The sequence below is a fragment of the Chenopodium album genome, chromosome 13 (assembly GCF_948465745.1).
Source record: "Chenopodium album chromosome 13, dcCheAlbu1.1, whole genome shotgun sequence".
Classification (NCBI taxonomy): Eukaryota; Viridiplantae; Streptophyta; class Magnoliopsida; order Caryophyllales; family Amaranthaceae; genus Chenopodium; species Chenopodium album.
In genome coordinates this window covers 2484026-2504662 of record NC_137846.1, presented here as the reverse complement: position 1 = coordinate 2504662, position 20637 = coordinate 2484026, and the positions used below count along the sequence as shown (strand labels likewise).

General features: G+C 33.0%; 2 protein-coding genes, 2 non-coding genes and 2 pseudogenes across 5 annotated transcripts; 2 read left to right on the top strand and 4 right to left on the bottom strand.

Moving 5' to 3' along the window:
* Positions 1-337: 337 nt before the first annotated feature.
* LOC145574223 (non-specific phospholipase C2-like) lies at positions 338-3699 on the top strand (annotated as a pseudogene). Its single transcript, XR_014098027.1, has 4 exons — positions 338-1020; positions 1536-2038; positions 2877-3053; positions 3166-3699. The product of XR_014098027.1 is annotated as a non-specific phospholipase C2-like (transcript).
* TRNAY-GUA (transfer RNA tyrosine (anticodon GUA)) lies at positions 2704-2790 on the top strand. The gene is given in 2 exon segments: positions 2704-2740; positions 2755-2790. It is a non-coding gene; the product is annotated as a tRNA-Tyr (tRNA).
* LOC145574227 (hydroxyproline O-arabinosyltransferase NOD3-like) lies at positions 3699-6264 on the bottom strand. The gene is made up of 8 exons (XM_081631969.1): positions 5866-6264; positions 5307-5374; positions 5006-5201; positions 4807-4904; positions 4588-4657; positions 4421-4492; positions 4066-4179; positions 3699-3904 (listed from the first exon to the last, which is right to left on the bottom strand). Exons 1-8 carry the CDS (start codon positions 6262-6264, stop codon positions 3842-3844), a joined length of 1080 nt encoding a protein of 359 aa, XP_081488095.1. The 3' UTR covers positions 3699-3841.
* A 528-nt stretch (positions 6265-6792) lies between these two features.
* Positions 6793-10211, bottom strand: LOC145574226 (hydroxyproline O-arabinosyltransferase NOD3-like). Its single transcript, XM_081631968.1, has 8 exons — positions 10081-10211; positions 9520-9942; positions 8433-8500; positions 7949-8144; positions 7768-7865; positions 7529-7670; positions 7343-7456; positions 6793-7128 (listed from the first exon to the last, which is right to left on the bottom strand). Exons 2-8 carry the CDS (start codon positions 9916-9918, stop codon positions 7075-7077), a joined length of 1071 nt encoding a protein of 356 aa, XP_081488094.1. The 5' UTR covers positions 9919-9942; positions 10081-10211; the 3' UTR covers positions 6793-7074.
* A 1221-nt stretch (positions 10212-11432) lies between these two features.
* TRNAW-CCA (transfer RNA tryptophan (anticodon CCA)) lies at positions 11433-11504 on the bottom strand. Its single transcript has one exon. It is a non-coding gene; the product is annotated as a tRNA-Trp (tRNA).
* Positions 11505-11611: 107 nt separating this feature from the next.
* On the bottom strand, positions 11612-13565 carry LOC145574222 (ABC transporter G family member 23 pseudogene; annotated as a pseudogene).
* Between the last annotated feature and the right edge of the window lie 7072 nt (positions 13566-20637).

Below are 20637 nucleotides of genomic sequence, written 5' to 3'. Positions count from 1 at the left end.
GTTTAGCTCCAATCAGTTCAGTTCAATTCAGTGAATCTGAACAGGTCCTAAATATACGTGGTGAAAATTATAAGAAAGTAGTTAATTATTGTTATTTTTGACTTAAAGGTTGGAATCAAACTTCAAAGTTCTCGAAAAGCAAGGTTACAAACTACTACCAAGCACTTTGTACTAACTTTTCTTGTATTGAAGAAGATAATTGAAAACGAGTACCCATAATTTTAAGCTTAATAGTTCAACACAGAAAAAGTCGAAAATGGACAAATAGATAAACACCAAAAAAAGTGTATAAATAATAAAGGCACCAATGCACCATGATTAGAGAAGAAAGCCAATATTTGCCTACCAAACTTTCCTACATTACTCCATTTTCTCTCTCCATTTTCATAACTCAACCAAAAAAAAGTTGAGCAACAATGAAGTTTAACAACAAAAATAAGAGTATCCCATATTTCATTCATTCATTTCTATTAATCCTAATTATCCTCCAAAATAACCACATTCTTTTAATCCACGGTTCACCTATCAAAACCGTTGTTATTTTAGTAATGGAAAACCGGTCCTTCGACCACATGTTGGGTTGGATGAAAAAACTCAACCCGAAAATCGACGGCGTAAACGGGTCTGAGTCAAACCGGATTTCACTCTCTGAACCGGGTTCTCCAATTATTTATTACAATGACACGGCTCATTATGTGGTTGACCCGGACCCGGGTCACTCTTTTCAAGCAATGAGGGAACAGATTTTTGGGTCGGACCAAACCGGGTCCGAACCGGTTCCTATGAATGGGTTCGCTCAGCAAGCGTATTCTATTAATAAGAGTATGGAAATGGCTATACATGTTATGAATGGGTATAGACCGGAAATGGTTCCGGTTTATCAAGCTTTGGTTCAAGAATTTGCCCTGTTCGATCGGTGGTTTGCTTCCGCTCCGACCTCGACTCAACCGAACCGGCTTTTTATTCACTCGGCTACTTCAGCTGGGGCTACTAGTAATATCCCGGCCTTACTCGCTAAAGGTAACTCTTAGTACGTAGTACTAAGTATTATTATTTTTTTTTTTTATATCTTTTGTCGCTCTTTTTTAATTGACGTGTTTCTTTTTTCACAATTATAGACATGATAATTATAATTGAAATTGTTTCTAGTAATTTGAGCTTTTGCTCTCCACATGTTCATTATTTTATACTCCGTAAACAATTACTCCGAAAAATTATTTATCCACAGTTGTTAAATTTGAGTCAATCTATTTTAACCCGTGTTAGAATTATAACATTAATCTTGTACTCCGTAATATTTAAATGCATCATTTGTACTCCGTATTTGCACAAAGTTTATACGGAGTAGTAATTTTTTTTCTTAGAAAACTTGGGCACTTGTTTAGTAGTTGATGTGAAAACAATGTGGTTTATAATTTAAAATTATTAGTGTAAAAACGTTGTGCAATGGAAGGAGTACGTGTTGCAAGTATTGATTTATTGCAAAACAATAATGATTATGAGTAACACGTCACTTGATTATATTTGTTAAACAGGGTACCCTCAAAGGACAATATTCGAGAACTTGGATAGTGAAGGAAAATCCTTTGGAATTTACTACCAAAATATTCCGGCCACATTGTTCTACCGCAATCTAAGAAAGCTTAAGTATGTCACAAAATTTTTACCTTATGGTACGTTTTTCAAAAGACATGCTAAAGAAGGGAAGCTCCCAAGCTACGTAGTCGTGGAGCAACGATACACGGACACTAAGGCTAACCCAGCCAACGACGATCACCCATCACACGACGTGTACCATGGTCAATTGTTCGTAAAGGAGGTGTATGAAACCCTAAGGGCTAGTCCACAATGGAATGAAACCCTCCTCTTGATCACATACGACGAGCATGGTGGGTTTTACGATCATGTCCCTACCCCGGTTAGTGGGGTCCCTAGCCCCGATGGTATTGTGGGCCAGAGCCTTTCTTATTTAAGTTTGATAGGTTGGGAGTTCGGGTCCCTACTATAGCGATTTCACCTTGGATCGAGAAGGGTACCAGTAAGTATACAATCAACCTCGTCTTTAATTTAATTAATTTTTTTTACTTGAAGAAATTGATGAGAGAAAGTATCTAGATAACGCTTTTGACTAAAATGGGTTGAGAGCTGGATTATGTAATTGCATTATTGGTCTCATTGTGGCCAAGTGGAGTCCAAAGTAAAATTTTGATGATATTGGAGATTTATTTAATTAGCTAGAAATGCAAAATGATATTATTGAAATCCCCTAAAGTTGATGATAGAAAACATATATGGCCAGATAATTATTATTTTTAACAAAAAGTTGTAATTGAATAGTTTGTTGACCTAAGTTGTACAATACCTCAAAGAGTTTCAACATTAGAAGGTAAACCTTTTGAAAGAGTTGGGTAAATTGACTTCCTACCACATCCATGTTTTCTCCATTTACAAGTTTTCTTTGTAGAAGGTACGAAGGATATTTGATTTGCAATAATCATAGTTTTGTTGAAGTTTTATTTTGTTATTCTGTATGCGCTAAATACATACTCGATATATCTTTTGTAGAAGTTAATGAATTAATTTTAGTTTAAAAATAATACAGTTATTTACCAAAAAATAAAATTTCTAAACAATTTAAACATTAATTAATTGATGATTATATGTATATGATGGTTCAGTAAATATAGAGTTTAGAACTAATATCCGACCTTAGCTCAGTTGGTAGAGCGGAGGACTGTAGTTGTTCCAATAGACATCCTTAGGTCGCTGGTTCGATTCCGGCAGGTCGGATTTTTTTATTTATTCCGAACTTAATTTCTTGTTGTACCATTGTTTATAGAATGCTCAACTTGTTCATATGTGATACATTTTTGCAGTTGTTCATAAGGCTAAAGGACCTTATCCAACATCAGAGTACGAGCACTCGTCGATTGCAGCTACTGTCAAGAAACTCTTCAACCTGTCTAGCCCTTTCCTAACTAAAAGAGATGCTTGGGCTGGCACCTTTGAGGGCATCGTACAAACCCGAACTCAACCTAGAACAGATTGTCCTGGTTAGTTCAAACTTTTCTTAAACTACACCAGTGTAACATAATGTATGTCTTTGTGTATTTCTTGAAAACTCGTTGTTCATATAAATATTTATGTTCGTGTATGTGGTTATAGTGCAACTGCCAATGCCGGTGAGGATGAGGCAGGGGGAGGCAGATGAAAACAGGCAGCTGAGTGAGTTTCAGCAAGAGCTGATGCATCTTGCAGCGGTGATGAAAGGCGACGACATACTGTCAAGTTATCCTGAGAGTATAGCTAAAGGAATGACAGTGATGCAAGGGAAGGAGTACATGGAGGATGCAGTAAATCGATTCTTCGAGGCAGCAAGACTTGCCAAGAAGTTAGGAGTTCATGAAGAACAGATTGTCAAAATGAGGCCTTCTCTCACTTCAAGACCTGTAAAATCTGACACTCAACAACACCCTTAAGGCCCTATATAGTCAGTGTATCAGTATAGGTAGATTAGATCATCTAATCTGAAAAATGTACCAAATTTCAGGTAGTTTTGGTGTAATTTGGAGTGTAACATTATCATAAATATGGGAAATATAATTAATACTGATCACAAATCTCAGAACCCATACACATTTCTTTAAGAATGCAATTATGCACCGCGAATGAACTGTCTCTCCTGCATCGCGTTTTAGCTTCTCTGTTCATATATCTTCTGCACCACTGCAACACTTCATATGCAACTTTGCTCCTTAACAAAATCTCAATAGTAGTCCTATGCTTTGTATAAGAATTTCCATGAATGTATGTTATCCTCAGAGAATGTGTTATACTGTAATTACAGATTTTCCCATCCGGGTAAATTGGCTGTGGCTTCGTTCACCATTTTAATTAATCTTACCTGCAGCAAGAGTAGCAGCCATCCACAATACTCAACTGTGATTTCGAGTAACTTAAAAATGCTCAATGAAGTCGTGCAATGTCGATTATGACTGTTAATGTAAATTTGCAGCACTGTTTAGACTTTAAAGACAAAGACATCTAATGAAATCAGAGGCTTACCACAGTCTCAGGAGCTCCAGGAGGAGGCAGTGTAAGATCCTTGGGTGGAGGACCGTCTTGAAACGATCTCTTGTCGAAATGCCAATCAGTGATCTGTCCATAAGTAAGCTCTCCCTGCATAGTTGTGATTATCAGACCAAAGAAATAGCTAGATGCAGCATTACAACGAACATTGCACCAGATGTTTTAGCATGGTTTATTCTGTTTAATTGTTTATAGTTGAGGATGTACTAGCAGTTGGTTCCTAGAGAATGAAAAGGCGGTATATGTCAATACTATTGGCTTATGTTTTTAGCTCTTTGATTTATTAGTTGTTAATATGTTAATTTGGGTAGAAACAATGGTTAATATGTACCTTCTTGTTATAATCACAACCATAAGTATAGTGGATGATATAACTATTTCCAATATTCCAGTCCCTTGGAGGCTGAAATAAATACAGGAGTTAACATTAATATTATCAAAGTAAATATACACATTGCTAAAATACAAATTATGCAAATATAGCCATAATTTTAGTACCTGCAACATGAAATGTTCATGAAGATTGTGCTTCACCCCATGTAATGCTGAAGCTATGGCATATGCATACCTTCACACAAGCACATTTCGACATTAATCTCAAGACAAATATAGTTGATCACGGAGCATTGTTAGAAATTATTAGTCACATCTATAATATTATTTGAACTAATAATGTGACGACTGAATCCAAAAGTAGACAGTAAAATTTTAACTCACATTTCTTGCACCCAATCAAAGGTACTATCCGCCTCTGGATCACTTTTTATTCGCAAAGATAGATTCATCCAAGTAGGCGCGATTTCTTTTAGCAATGACTAACAAGTCGTAGAGTGTACCATTAATAGTCTATGAGAACATAAGAAAATAAATGAGGTAACTAGGACAAAATTTCATTGCTTTCTTATTTACTTTGTACCTTTGCTATTATAACTGGTGAGCTTCCAATAGGATCCACATTCGATATGGATCCTACCGGGTAAAACTTTCGAATGATCTTCTCGTTTTCTTCGGGTTTGATGTAGAAAAACGGATATGCTGCCGGGTTTTTTCCTTGTGCCAAATTAGGCAAGGGTTTCACAAATAGATGGTCTGGTTCACCCATCAAAATATATCTACATCAAGATTTTATGTGTAATTTTGTTTGATAATGTCACTTAGCTTGTTACAAAATAAATTCTTCTTCATGAAGGAATTAAGGAAATTGAGAAATCACTTACTCTTCCTCGATTGTTGCCATTTCCAACCATTGAACAAAAGCCCATGGTCTGTTTAACACAACGTATCCCTATGCAAAAAGTTGTCAAATTTAGAACAAACCTTTATTAATTTTTTAGAAATTTTCCCGAATTGATCTTCAATTGTGAATTATAGCCTTCAATTTTAGAGAATTTTTGGTCAATAAAGTTTGAACCTTAAATGCATGTTTATTTTTTCAGTCAAAAATTAAATGCACATGGGTGGGTTGATGTATTAAAAAGAAAATTACAAGAACATATACTAATTCAAAAGAACATATACTAACTCAAAACTAAAGATCAAGTGTTGTTATTTTGACTGGATACACGATGTACCATGAGCACTATACACCCGAGTCCACCAGCTAAGTTGCACTTTTTATAGTAGACTTTTCTTTTCTTTTTTTTTTTTTTTTTTTTTTTGAAAGACAAAGAGGATGGCTTTATTATTTCATTATAGGAGGATCATTAGAAGAGATTACTATTAGGAGTCTATTAATCATACCTCAAAGATTAATTAATTTATCACAATGGCACTCACCTGATCAACACCCTCAGGAAGAGGATCCACCACAAAGGAAGGGATCTCCTCCATCAAACTATCGGATTGACCCGAATGCAAAACCCGGGTAAACCCACCCATATCAGACCCGGGCAAATCTTTAACTCTCTTGTACCAATAGTACATTATCCTGCACTGCCATTTGCTATAGACTGAATCCGTGGCTGTTACCGCGACATGAAACTTCAGCCGGTTTAGGCCGACGCCCTGATCCGGGTCCGTGGGCACGTTGATTACCGGTTCAACACGTGGATCCGGCCCGTAACTACTTAACTCTTTTGGTTGACTTCTTATCAACAATAGAGTAGAAAAGTTACATATGGCTATACAAAACCCAATAGCTAGTGCCACAAACAAAAACATAGCTCCCCTGCTCATTCTAATTCTCCTATTCATCCTAGTACTAGTATGGTTTATCACTAGAAAAAATTAGTGAAACTTTAGAATGATTTTATAAGAAAAATGAATGAAAGCCAAATTGTAAGTATAGAATTGAAGAAGTGAAAAGAGGTTGGATAAAAAATACAAAACTTAACAAATGAAATTGTTTGTATTATACAAGTAGTTCATAAAATAAAGAGAGACAAGATTAGTTGTTGCAAGAAATCATTGACTATATATGATGATTGGTGTTTTGTATATGGATAGATGAACACTAGCCCATTTTTTATTATATGAAATGATCAACCAACCAACCAAGATTTAATTGACTTGTGTATAATTAATCCTACTAATAATTGATTTGAACTAAACTGATCTGACCAATGCAAGTCTAAAATGGCGGTGGTAGTATCGACCTGTAATTGAAAGTTTGAAACCAACCATTGCAAGGATAAGACTGACATGTACCGTGATCATACAAGCAGTACCTAATGCTCACATTGAAACCAAAGGGGGCGTCGTAAATCTTTTTATAATCTTCCATAATTGAATTCAAGCATCTAATTCTGTGTTGAGGTAAAACTGTTAAAAAGTATAACATAATTTGTATGTCATTAGGAAGGAGACTCCCCTCTCTATAAAATACACTGTAGTTTCTTCTCTGTTTGTCAAAATATGGAGTATTTCAGTACATTTTCTGTATTGATATTCAGTAAACATCCCATCAAAAACCAAAAAGACCTATGCTTTGTATAAGAATTTCTTTGTATATGCTATGTACATAACATAGGTGTTCGATTACAGGGTTTACCAACCAGGAATATTGGCTGTAGCTTCATTTACCATCTTTACTAGTCTTACCTGCACCAAAAATCAGCATATACACATCATTACAAAAGTGATTTAAACTGCTGCAATGTTAATGAACAAAAAATGGTTATGTCATGTGGAAGTTTTCACTAATAATGAACATTAGAACAACGCGTCATGTTGTTTGTATAACCATGTGGTGTCTGGTGTGTATAACCTGATATATGATGTATTCAGAAAGTGGCTATCTAAGCCAGAGACATACCACGGTCTCAGGAACGCCAGGAGGAGGCAGGGTAAGATTTTTCGGGGGAGGACTGTTTATATACAATCTCTTGTCAAAGCGCCATTCACCAATTTTTCCATAAGTTAAGATTCCCTGCATATAAAATTTTGGAAGTCAGAGCAAATAAGTGACTGGAAATAATGTACAAGGCATGATTATTAGTACCTTCATGGTATAATCGCAACCATAAGTAAAATGGATGATATAACTTTTCCCAAGATCCACGTCCCATGGAGGCTGTACCATGAAATTTTTGTGAAGAATGTGCTTTACACCGTGCAATGCAGAAGCTATGGCATACGCGTACCTTCATACAACCACATTGACATTAATATCAAGCAAGCGCGAGTTGAATATAGTTGATCAAGGTGATAAAAAACAGTTAATTGTATCAGCTAACTCACATTTCTTGCACCCAACCAAAAGTGCGGTCAGCTTCAGCATTGTACTTTATTTGCAATGATAAATTCAACCAAATAGGTGCGATTTCCTTCAGCAAGGACTATGACAGGAAAAAATTCATACCAAATTAAGGAAAATACTAGTTCAACTTTGACAAAGTGACACAATTCATTGCTGATATACCTTGGTTATTATGACAGGAGAGTTTCCGATTGGATCCACATTTGATATGGAGCCTTTTGGATAGAACTTCCTGATAAGCTTCTCGTTTTCAGCTGGTCTGATGTAGAAAAATGGGTATGCAGCCGGGAATTTTCCGTGTGCTAGGTTAGGCAAGGGTTTAAGAAATATATGGTCTGGTTCAGCCATCAAGACATATCTACATTAACATTGGTAAAATGTCACTTACCACAAAATAAAGGAATCAAGGAATTTTTTACTCCATACTTACTGAATCCCGAATTAGTTGTTTATCTCAATTTCTTATAATTAAGGATACGTGATGCTTGTAAAGAAATCAGATTTTTATGGTTATACCAAGTATTTACACGGGCGTGAAATATTCAATCACGAACTACTACTAATTTTATAAAGGTGACAACTTTTATAGACGGAGCAAGTATCAAAGATTTGGAGAAATCTTTTAAGTTTTGATGCAATTACTCACTCTTCCTCAATTGTTGCCTTTTCCAACCATTGCACAAATGCCCAAGGTCTATTCAGCACAACATATCCCTAAATAAAATAAAAATCTCGACTTTAGAACAAGCAAATATAAGAAATTTTTATGAGTCAGATTACATAAATTAAAATATGTTAATAGAATAGTAGAAAGTTGTTCCCAAATCAAACAAGTAACCTATTATTTAGACCAATTATCTGCAATGAATATTGCCAATGATGAAAGATGTATATCTGATTTTGAAACCTTGACCAGAACAGGTACCAGAGAAGCAATTATGCACCTAACCATATAATTATTTGACCTTGATTTCATGAAACATGAACTAAAAGCAAAGTAAACTATACTATATTCTGCTAGACTAGAAAACCACATCACCATACAATAAATTAACAAAATTGCCAAAAGCCCAACCAATAATAATTTAATAAGTACCAATATAATTAGATTAATTACTTATTTTAAACCAAATTAGATTAATTACTTGTATGTATGCCTAATAACTTGAGTTCTACTTACCCAAGTGAGTTATGTAAGCAAGTAAGCAACTTCCCCTATTTTGTGGTAAGTAGAATTAGAAAGTTCCACTTCCTATGCTTCTATGCATATGCTAACGAAACAACTTTTCAATTTTTTATTTCCTATGAATTTGCACATTTTATAAATTTAGATGTCAATCAAATAACCACATTATCTACTAAAGAACGGAATTTTTTTTATTGAACTATCTAGTCTAAGAAGAATAATAATGAGGTTTTGAAGGTACCTATTTCTTACATTTTGAAATTATTTCTTCGTCGTTTTAGTAACTCAAGAGGATCCTCACACCACAATCACCCTCTAGGGCCTCTACTAAAAGTTTAGTTCTTTTTTTTTAAGGAATACCAAAAGTTTAGTTTGGTTGGTTGCTATAACTGAACTAAGCTAAGTTGAGCTAAAATGAATATTTTATGAGAGAAGAAAATTAGGAGCTGAACTGAAATGATAGAAGCTGAACTGAACTAAACTGCAAATTAGACTAAACTAAACTAAACTAAAGCATAATCATTCAAACACAAAAACTAAAACTCACCTGGTCAAGGCCATGAGGGAGAGGATCCACAACAAAAGAAGGGATCTCCCCCATCAAATTATCGGGCCGGCCCGAATGTAAAACCCGAGTAAACCCGCCCATATCCGACCCGGGCAAACCCTTAACCCTCTTATACCAATAGTACATTATCCTACATTGCCATTTGCTATATGGTGTGTCTGTAGCCGTGACTGCTACATGAAACCTCGGGTTCCGGCCTTCGGCTTCTTTCCGTTCTTTAGGCATTTCAACAACCGGGTCAGCCCGGCCCGGATCATTATAACCCACTCTTTTAGGTTGATTTTTTAACCACATTAAAGTGACAAAACAAATCCCAATTGTTAATGCCACCCATAAAAACAGAGTTCCCCTGTTTATTATGCTTTTCCTCCCATTCATTTTCCCTCAATCATTCAACAAATTCTGCACATAAAAATGATTTTAACAAAAAGGGTATGAATAAATTTTGAAAAAAATTGAAACCCCAGATGAAATTCTCAATTTTTATTGAAATTGAATTAAAATAAATGTTAGTAAAAATGGTGAGTAAAATGAGGGTACCTGAAATTCTGGAATTGATGATGCAGAGGAGTAATTGCAAAGGGTGGGAAATTGGAGGAGAGAGAAAACAGAGGAGGAAATAAAAGGGGTGAAGTATGAGTTAAAATCACATGGAAAGTGAGAAGTGGGACATTATTGATGGAAGAAGAATGTGAGAGGGAAGGAGAAAATTCTCCCCGTCTCAAACGTTACTCAACTTATTGACAACTGGGGTTTTATTTTACGGACTGACTCGCTATTCATTAAAGTTGCAGAAATAAACAGTTGACTTTCTTTTGTCACGCATTTGCCTCGGGCACGGTCTTGGGCTCTTGGCCGGGTCCTTAAGCTTAAGTGTCATGTTAGCGTGTATCGTACTTAAATAAATAGGGTTTGTAACGGAGTGACAAAACTTTTGCTAAGTCGGAATTGTGTTGATTTTATTACATAGGACCTCATGTTCCATGTGTCATGTTGTGTAATTCGTGTTGTGACAATATTTTTTGTAAATAGATTAAAAAAATATTTTTTTTAAAAAAAAAAAAAAAACAAGCGACCTAATACATGGATTAACTTTTTAAGCTCATGACGTATTTTGAAAATAATTGACCTTCCAGTGTATTTCTAGTACCATGGCAGACTTGTTTTGAGTCAAGCTTTTTTCGTGTCGTGCCTTATCGACCCATGCTTATCTCTAATTAGATTAGTCTTAGACTCAATACACCTATAGGGTTTTGTTTCAAATAGAAAATTAATGTTTGTGTTAGTAAACTACTCTGTAATTTCAAAAAATATTCTTCACATCTCAATAATTCCATACTCCATAGTACAAGCCATTATTAACATTCAACTATACCCGTCAAGAAGTTTTCTTTTCATGTATCGCGGTCACAATTGTTTAAAATCTTATCATACAATAGAAACTTTTGTGAGTTCATTTATCTTTATGTAAGAGTAATAGATGATTACATTTTTATAATGAACACATGAGATTAAAACACTACAATCGTTCTCCTTTTTAGACTTCCCAACCTCAAACGTAGTTCTGAACTTCTGATAAACTTTGTTCATTCCAAAAACAAAAATTAACCCAAAAAAATACAAAGTTTGCGTTTTTAACTCATCATACCTTCTTTTAGTAAAACTCAAATGTAATTAACATTTTGTAATAAATGATTGGAAGTTCAAATAAAATTGATTATGACATAACGTGAAATATGAATACTTTAGGCTTTTAGAGTGTGCTGTCTTTGTTTCTGTAAAAAAATCTTAGTTTAAAAATTCACTGTAAATAAAACCATGGATTATAAGAAACAAAAATTAAAGTGTTGTTTAGCCAAAAAAATATATCCGTGATATTGGATCGGGGGTTTTGAACCCGACGTGAATCGAACACGCAACCTTCTGATCTGGAGTCAGACGCGCTACCATTGCGCCACGGATCCATTGTTAAACAATTTTATGACAATATATATTAGAACATTAAACCAACAAAGTATGCAATTATTCAAATACATTACATGAAATCAATGAGTTTTTACATGAAATTGAACTACAAGATTGTTGTTGCAGCTCTTCGTGCTAATATAATCCAACAAATAACGCGATACACAATGAAAAACCCGATCATAATCCCAACATTTTCCCATCTAGTATCTCTATCAAGCCCTCTATTCCTCAAAACATCACCTCCATTCATCAAACAATTACTAGTAGTATGGTTATTATTATTTGCCCAAGCAAAACAATCATTTCTCATACCCCAATATTCGTTAACAATCAATGAGTCCAAAGGGTACCTATATAATGAAACATAGTACATAAAAATCCAATACTTTGGTATGATCTCTTTTGGTATGAAGTAGCCAGAGAACAAGAAGAATGCTCCAAGAACGGTGCAAATGAGCGAGTTTCCGGCTATAAAATCCGGGGATATTGAGCTTAGGAACATGACTAATGAGCTTGCCATGGAAATAATTAGCCATACAGCGAAAACGAAGAAGGAGAATGCTTGGATTGAAGGGTTTAACCCTACAATCCAATACACAGGAACAGAGAAAAGAAGGGCTATTACAAGTAAAAATGGGAGGAAAATTAGGGTATTGGCTATCATATAAGAAGACATTCTATATGCTTTTCTTGAGGATTCTTTCATGATAACCTTTCTTTCTTGGAGGTATATAGGTAATGCTTCAACTGTCGACGAAAGGAGGAAGCTTAGACTGAATGCAAATAGGCCTAATCTTTCTCCAACACCGGTTTCGTTTTTTCCTAGTTTCACATACACACTTCCTAGGCCTAATCCTCCTACAAGAGCTTGCATTGTTCTTGCAAGAAATAGTTGCTTTGTTCTATAAATCACTTTCCAAAATCTTGAACAAAGGATCATTATTTCAAGACCCCAATTGTAGAAATACCCTTTAATTCCTTCATCATTTGTCGATGAGCTTGATTCGTGAAAGTCGAATTTCTCATCCTCATTCCAAATTGTTGTGTTAGGAGGGGTATTAGGTTGCTCCATTTGTGAAATTGTCGATTTTTTATCTTCGAGTTTGGAAATTATCTCCATAGCAAACTCTAAGGCATTTAATTGTAAGGGAATTTGGTAACCAAGATGGGAGATCCTTCCCTCAAGCGATTCGAGGCTTCCATTGTGAGCCACCCACCCATGGGATAAGATCAAGAAGTGAGAAATATGCTTAAACATTCGATAACTCGGTTGGTGTATCGAGAAGATAACACTCTTTTGTGTCGATTTCGACATCAATGAAGAAAGCAATTCAATGACTTGAAGTGCTGAGGAGCTATCTAACCCTGAAGTTGGCTCATCTAGGAGCAAGATTGGAGGGTCATGGATCAATTCGACACCAATCGATACACGTTTTCGCTCTCCCCCAGAAATTCCCCTGTTTTCTTCATCACCCACAAAGCTATTTGCAACTTGGAGTAACCCAAGTTCTTGCAACAAACTCTCAACTCTCTTTTTCCTCTCCTCTGAGGTTAACTGCCTTAACCGAAATTTGGCGCGAAACATTAAAGTTTCTTTAACGGTTAACAAAGGAAGTAAATCATCTTCTTGGGCCACAAACCCACATAAAGTTCTTAATTGGGCTGGTCTTTTTATTGGGTATCCATTTTAAGAGATTGAATTTGGGTCAAATTCTTTCTCTTTTACTCTCCCGGAAATGACCCTTAAAAGAGTGGACTTTCCTGTCCCACTTGGGCCCACAATAGCTAGCATTTGGGAACTTTGGGCTGTGAAAGAAACTGATTTGAGGATCTCAATGTTGGGCTTGGGCTTATGAAATGGGCCCCCATTTTGTTTGAGGGTGTAGGAAAGGTTTTTGACACTTAACTTGTGAGCCGTGGTGGATGGTGGCGGTGAGTGGTGGCGCGAGGAGGAGGAAGAGGAGGAGCAACCGGATAATTCTTCGTTCGAGTCTGAAGTGGAAAAAAGAATTATCGCGTCATCTTCCGTGGCGGGATGTTTAAAGCATTTTGCCATGGTTTTGTTTGGGGGTTATATGCTTTGGTTTGGAACTAATACATGGCAAAGTATTTTATAGCAAGGGAGTTTATGTATTTTGGAGGTTGGAAGTTGTAACTACCAAAGTTTGCTTGATGGTGTGGAATTTCTTGTGTTTGGTTATCTAAGAATTATTATGTACTCAAGTTGACTCTAAACTAAAGACTTGGGTATGAATGGAAATAATGGAATAATGTTTTTTTAGTTTATTTTGGTTAACCAACATAAACTTAGGTTAAATTAGGTTTGAAAGTAATTTGTAGTTCCCTATTTTGGAGATAACTTTTCCCCTGAGTTTCTCATGGTAGTGGTAACGTATGGACATATGATTACTTTCCTTGATTTTATGCTATCTTTTTAATAAATCACCACATTAATTTTTTTTTTTTTTTTTTTTTTTTTTTTTTTTTTGAGGAAATCACCACATTAATTAATTTGCTTTTGTTTTTTAACTATCAAATTTATTTTTATTTAAAAAATAAAAAATAAAATAAAAAATAAAAAAAACCACATCTTCTTTTTGTTTATTTGAAATTGTCACTCTCCAAAAAAAAAAAGAAAAAAAAATTTTAATGATCATTTTCCTCGTTTCTTTATTTCTTGAAATGGCCACTTTCCTTATTTTCCTTGTTTTTCTAATGGTCACTTTCCTTATTTTGTTTTCTTCCTCTTTTGCTCTTTCTTTCTTTCTTTTTTTTAAAAAAAAATATATCACTTTCCTCGGTTAATTTATTCTTTACATTTTTTTAAAAATGTTCACTTCTTAATTATATTAATTTTTTCTTTCTTTTTTTAAATAATTACTTTCATTAATTCGTTTATTTTCTCAATTAATTGAAATGATCACTCTTCTTAATTTATTTTTTTTCCTATATTGGATCACTTTCATTAATTCATTTATTATTTTCCTTTTTTGAAATGATCTTTTTCCTCAACTCATTTAATTTTTTCCTCTTTTGAAATGAACATTTTCGTTACTTCTTTTGCTCATTTTTGTTATGATTTATAAAATCACTCTCTAAATTAGGTTTTTCACCAAACTAGACCAAAGACCAGCATTTTCAATTTCAAGAACAGGTGATCTCCCTGATTGGACCGGTTAAGCTATGAAATTTCCTCATTTAGAACATTATTACATGTTAGCTAATAATGATTGAAAAACTTTTACTGAATGTCTTGTTTCTTGCATTAATTTATGTAAAATTGCCATAAATTATCACCTTAATCGATAATTTTTTTTAAAGAGGAGTAAAACTTCAAACAACTAGTGAAAAATATCAATAATCGTGGGAGTACATCAAGCTGAAACAGACTTTACACATAGGTAAATACCAATAATGCAATTAGTTTACATAAATTCCTAAATTGTCACCATCTTTTAGTCCCAAAAAATCATCAATTAGCTCAAACAAAACTTATAAAGTAGATTTGTTCATTTGTAGGCATATGTTAGCTTCAAACAACATTTAAACTCATTTAAGACTTTCAAATAACTTTTTAACCTCTAAGAAGCTAAGAATATTTCATCAACATACATATACAAAATCCTAGCTATATGTTGTCAAGGAATGTCAACCACACCATTAGTTGTTGGGGTGGCAAATACATACACATGCATACAAGGAATAAATTAAGTAATGAATTTTATGTTGATGTTCATACAGGGTTTTTTTTTCAAACGAATAAGGGGTTGCTCTAATGGGAAAATGAGGCAAGTGGATTTATACTAACGAATAATGGATAAACGATTACTCTTATAAACAAATATGGTCCGTCATATAAAGACTGGTCACACACTAACCTTGCTGCTCAACATATTATATTAGTCCATAATCTTTTTTTTTTTTTTTTTTTTTTTTTTGAAATATTAGTCCATAATCACATTAATCAATACGAAGTACTTCTTATTCAACTAAAATTTTAGAACCATATATACTTCATATAAATTAAACATACAATTTATGGAATATATTTTTCCATATTTCACTTGCCCAAATTTTTGTTTTAAGTTGAAAATAGCAACTACACCTTACCAAAGTAGTTTTTTTTTTTTTTTTTTTTTTTTTTTTTGGATATATTCCCTCCTTTACACGATTGCTAAAATTAAATGTAGTCGTCAAGAAGGAAATCTCAAATTGGAAAACAATGGTTTATCCAAATAATTCAACTGAAATTAATTATAACAAATAAATAAATAAAACTCAGAGTTGTCATAGACATATCTCCAACCTAGTGGCATGTGATAGATTAAAAAGATACAGTTGAATAAGACACTTCACATATAAAGCCAAGGGTACTTCTGACATTATTATGCGTTGATTCAAGACTAGGACGATTTGATGATCAATGTTCAATGTCTATGTACAATTTTATTACCATTAATAATTTAATTAAGTTTAATCTACCATGGTCAAACCCACTTATATAGAAGCTAAATCATTTGTTGAACAAGTTCTAGTAACTTTTTTGTTTGTTTTCAAGAGATATGTTGGTGATCTTTATTTTTGTTTCAGTTTTGGATTAGGTTTTCATGGGTTGGGATTTGGGTTTGTTTTCATCATATAATCGTCTTTTTTCATAAAGTTGTTTTTATCAAGAGTTTATTACTTAGAACTGAAATTGAAAGTTATTACGAGACTATGGAGTGATTTCATATATAGTACTCCCTCCGTCCCTTATTTACATTCCTGCTTTCCTTTTTAGATATTTCAAAATTACATTCTTACTTTCCTTTTTTAGTAAGTAAATTTTTTACCAAATATATCAAATTATCCCTATTTTTCTATTTTGTAATTAATGTTTTCTCTATTTTCTCACTCTTATTTTCCCATTCTCACTCTTATTAATGCCTTTAAAAAATTCAGAATCCATGTGCATCACTTTAGATGAATATAATTAGTCCTTTTATTTTTCACCAAAAAATGTTATTGGTCCTTTTTCCTTTCAAAGGATTAATGACATGTGCATCATTAAATATTATTCAATCTTTGTTTTATTCAAAGACATCAATTAATGTCTTGTAATTCCCATTATACTTTGTTTTATTGTTCTTTGTTTTATTCCAAGTTTCTTAATTCCCGTATAATTTTAGAAATATGAATGTAAAAAAGGGATGGAGGGAGTACGTTTGGTTTCATCATTAATAATACTGACATACTATATCAGAGTCATTGTAATAATTAATTTAATTTGAAAATAGATTATTCAAGTTTTCCTTTAATAATACATAGTACTCCGTAATATGCAGGCCCGGCTTTAAGCCGGTTTGTTCTCACACACATAACAGGGCCCCCAAAAATCAGGGGCCCACAATTTAACTAAAAAAAAAACCTACTTTACCTATTCATCTTCTTCCTCGTAAAAACCTCCATTTTGAAACCAAAACCCAAAAAATCTTCCTATCCAAAATTCAATCTTTGACTTTTGTCTTTTGATTTCCAAAACAAAATTAAATTCAATCAATAATTATCACTCCTAAATGGCTAATTTGCCTAATTATCTCCAATTCACCTAATTTTTTCTCTATTTTTTAGGCAAAATTGAAGAGCAATTTATACTCTTTTCAGAATCAATGACAATTCAATTGATATTAACGGCCAAATATTACAATCTTCAGTTTTCTTTCAATTTTAACTCAATTCAAAAGGTGGAAAAAAAAACGTTAATGGAAGCACTTAAAATTCTGGCGAACTGTTCTTGTTCGGTGGATCTGGAGTAGTGGAGTGCAGAGGTTGATTACTTGATTAAAGAGTAGGTGTTAATGGAAGTGTGTGTGTATATATATATATATTTGTTTATTTTAATTTATGCATAATTTTTTTATTTCTGAAATATAAATTGTTGTTTTTTAATTAGGACAGTTTTCAAATGGCTACAATAAAATTATGGTCATTGTAATTGAGTAAATCTCAACCCTCCATTTAACAAAATTCATCACATCCATCCATTTAGTTGACTTTAAAATACACCTATTAAAAAAAATAAAAATGAAAATTAAATAAAATAACAAAATTTCATCTTTTTTAATATTGGAAATTTTGGTTGAAGAATTAAACTTATACAGAGTAATGATCAATCTTAATTGATGTTTTCATGGATTTATTACCTTTAACGTCAAATGATTGGTTTCTTGAAAATTAGAGACAAATCTCACAATTTTTATATCTTTATCTTCATCTTTGTTTTTTCCTCCCTTTTTTTCTTACGGAGTATTTTCTATTATGGAGGTGGAGGTTGATTCAATTTTTTTTATATAAATTTGATGCAAAGTTATTGTTAATAAACCAAAAGCAGATGTTGGTTTTTAATGGAGATTGGAGAATCGTCAATGGCAAGGGGCAAAGTTTCAGTTTTTTGGTTTTAGAAAGTGAAAAACAGTTTGTTTTAATCATAATCAAGGAGACTACTCTTTTTTCTTTTCTTTTCTTTTTTTTTTTTTTTTTTTTTTCCCTCCATTTCTTGGTCAAAATTGAAGTCAAATGGATAAATGGGCAAGATTGATCATTGAAAATATAGGGTCAAGATTAAACTAATTACAATAGCCACAATTTTATTGTAGCCATTGAATAGTCTTCCTTTTTAATTATGGCTCCTAAAATTAGGAAATATGATTCTGGTTGTGAAAAACGTCAAAAAAAAAAAAAAAAAAAAAAGAATTGACTCAATCTGGAAATATGATTCTGGTTGTGAAAAACCAAAAAAAGTCATTTTATAATAATAATATTTTTAAGCTTTTATAAATAGTCCTTTAAAAATGGGCCCAATTTTTATAACTAGAACAGGGCCACCGAATTGTCGAAAACGGCCCTGGTGGTAATATGTATACAAAGTACGAGATAAATATAAATATATAATTACTTCCTTTATTCCTAAATTACATTCCTATTTCTAGCATTTACTCATCACATTAGGACGAAGGGAGTATTTAAATTATAAGAATTTGTTGAAAATTAAGGGTGAGGATCGAAAGTTTATTGGACACAAAGTATATACTACACAATCTTATTTTAATGATAACATAAATGTGGTTTTCATATTGACTCTTATTTTGACGTGTAGCCGTGTAGGTATAATTTAATGAGTTCAACTAATTAAACTAACGTTATTTCACTGCAAACTTGTATTATTGTCGTTGAGGTAGAAAAAAAACGAAATATTTTAGAGTTTAGCACCCTTTCACATCTTGATTCTAAAATCTATTCCAAAATAATTACGATCGTAGTGCCAAGAATATGAGATACATATCAAAAAGATAAGATTCTACGTAAACATAGAGGGGTGTGCAATAAACCTTGATAAGTTCAATTAGAATAAAGTACTAATTAAAATAATTAGATTAAGATCTCCAAGGTTTTGTTCTTGACAGTAATCAAGATTATACTACTAATTTTGCTTACAAATTCCCGACTTTTATGCATCGTTAGAATCGAAGTCAATTTTATAAATAAAATGATCTTTGTTGACCTTAAATAAGTGAACTAAGGGGAGTACTATAATACTTGTACTTATCATGATGTACGACATACGTATGTTGCATGTCCATGGTATAATTAAGTTGCAAGTCTTGTAACAACATAGAGCTAGGGTTAGATAAATGGCTACATCAAATATGATTGGAAGAAGGGGCCACACTAATTATAATTAATAATATGATTAATGATATTTTGACATTACTAGAGTGTATGGTATAATAGAACTTGTATTGTCAAAAAGGGAATAAAAGGAAATATTTCCTAGAATAAACTAAACATCAAATAGTCCATTTCATCCTAATCACAGTTATTTTCGATAATTTTTTTTTTTATTTTAAAAAAGTGACAAGTTCCCGACTGCGTTTTTATCTACAAATCTACTTAAGTCTCAAAGAGTATTAATTAGTTTTAGTTCTGATGCCAGTTGGTTAAAAAAAAAGGATTAAGAAAAATCAAGCTCGAAAAATCATGTAGGATCTCTTAATGTAAACATGTGAAGGAAATATCAGTTCAATTAATTATAACACTATACAAGATCTTACAACTGTCATTTCACTCGATCTCAGCTGACGAATGATATATATCATGATTTTTTCTTTAGTGGAAATATCAGTTCAATTAAATATAACACTACACATGATCTTACAACTGTCATTTCACTCGTTCTCACCTGACGAATGATATATACCATGAATTTTTCTTTAATGGAAGTATCAGTTCAATTTAATATAACACTACACAGGATCTTACAACTGTTATTTCACTTGCTCTTAGCTGACGAATGATGTATACCATGACTTTTTCTTTAATGGAAATATCAGTTCAATTAATTATAACACTATACAGGATCTTACAACTGTCACTTCACTCGCTCTCAGCTAACAAATGATATATACCATGACTTTTTCTTTAATGGAAATATCAGTTCAATTAATTATAACACTATACATGATCTTACAACTGGCATTTCACTCGCTCTCAACTGACGAATGATATATACCATGACTTTTTCTTTAATGGAAATATCAATTTAATTAATTATAACACTATACAGGATCTTACAACTGCATGCAACCATTGCGTGTTAATTATCCTCTTTTAAAAGTGTCATCCAATAGTTCACGATCTTATAAGTTATGCTAACAAAATTGTTCTTGACACATGTTAAAATTGGATGTCTTTTAATTGATTAATTGTCATCTAATAACGCGTAATCTTGTAATTGAAGTTTTACTCCCTTATTAATGTCGCAATTAAGTCTTAATACTGAAATTATGGGATTGCATGCCTTTTTCTCTAGAGTTATTTTGTAAGCCTAAAATCTGAAATGATTCACAATAGACATAGGAAGAAATCAAAGAATATTCCTTGTTACTTGTTTCTAAACCATTTAAAACCTTCACATGTACTTATTTGATCAACCTTCTAGAAGAAAATATCTCACATTAACAATTCAATCGCGCTACATAAATATTTACACGTGTATGAAAATAACAATGAATCAGTAAAAAAACCAACTCCATTCAACAACTACACACGTGACAAAATAGCAAACTAACCCCATCAATCCTTCACTACGCG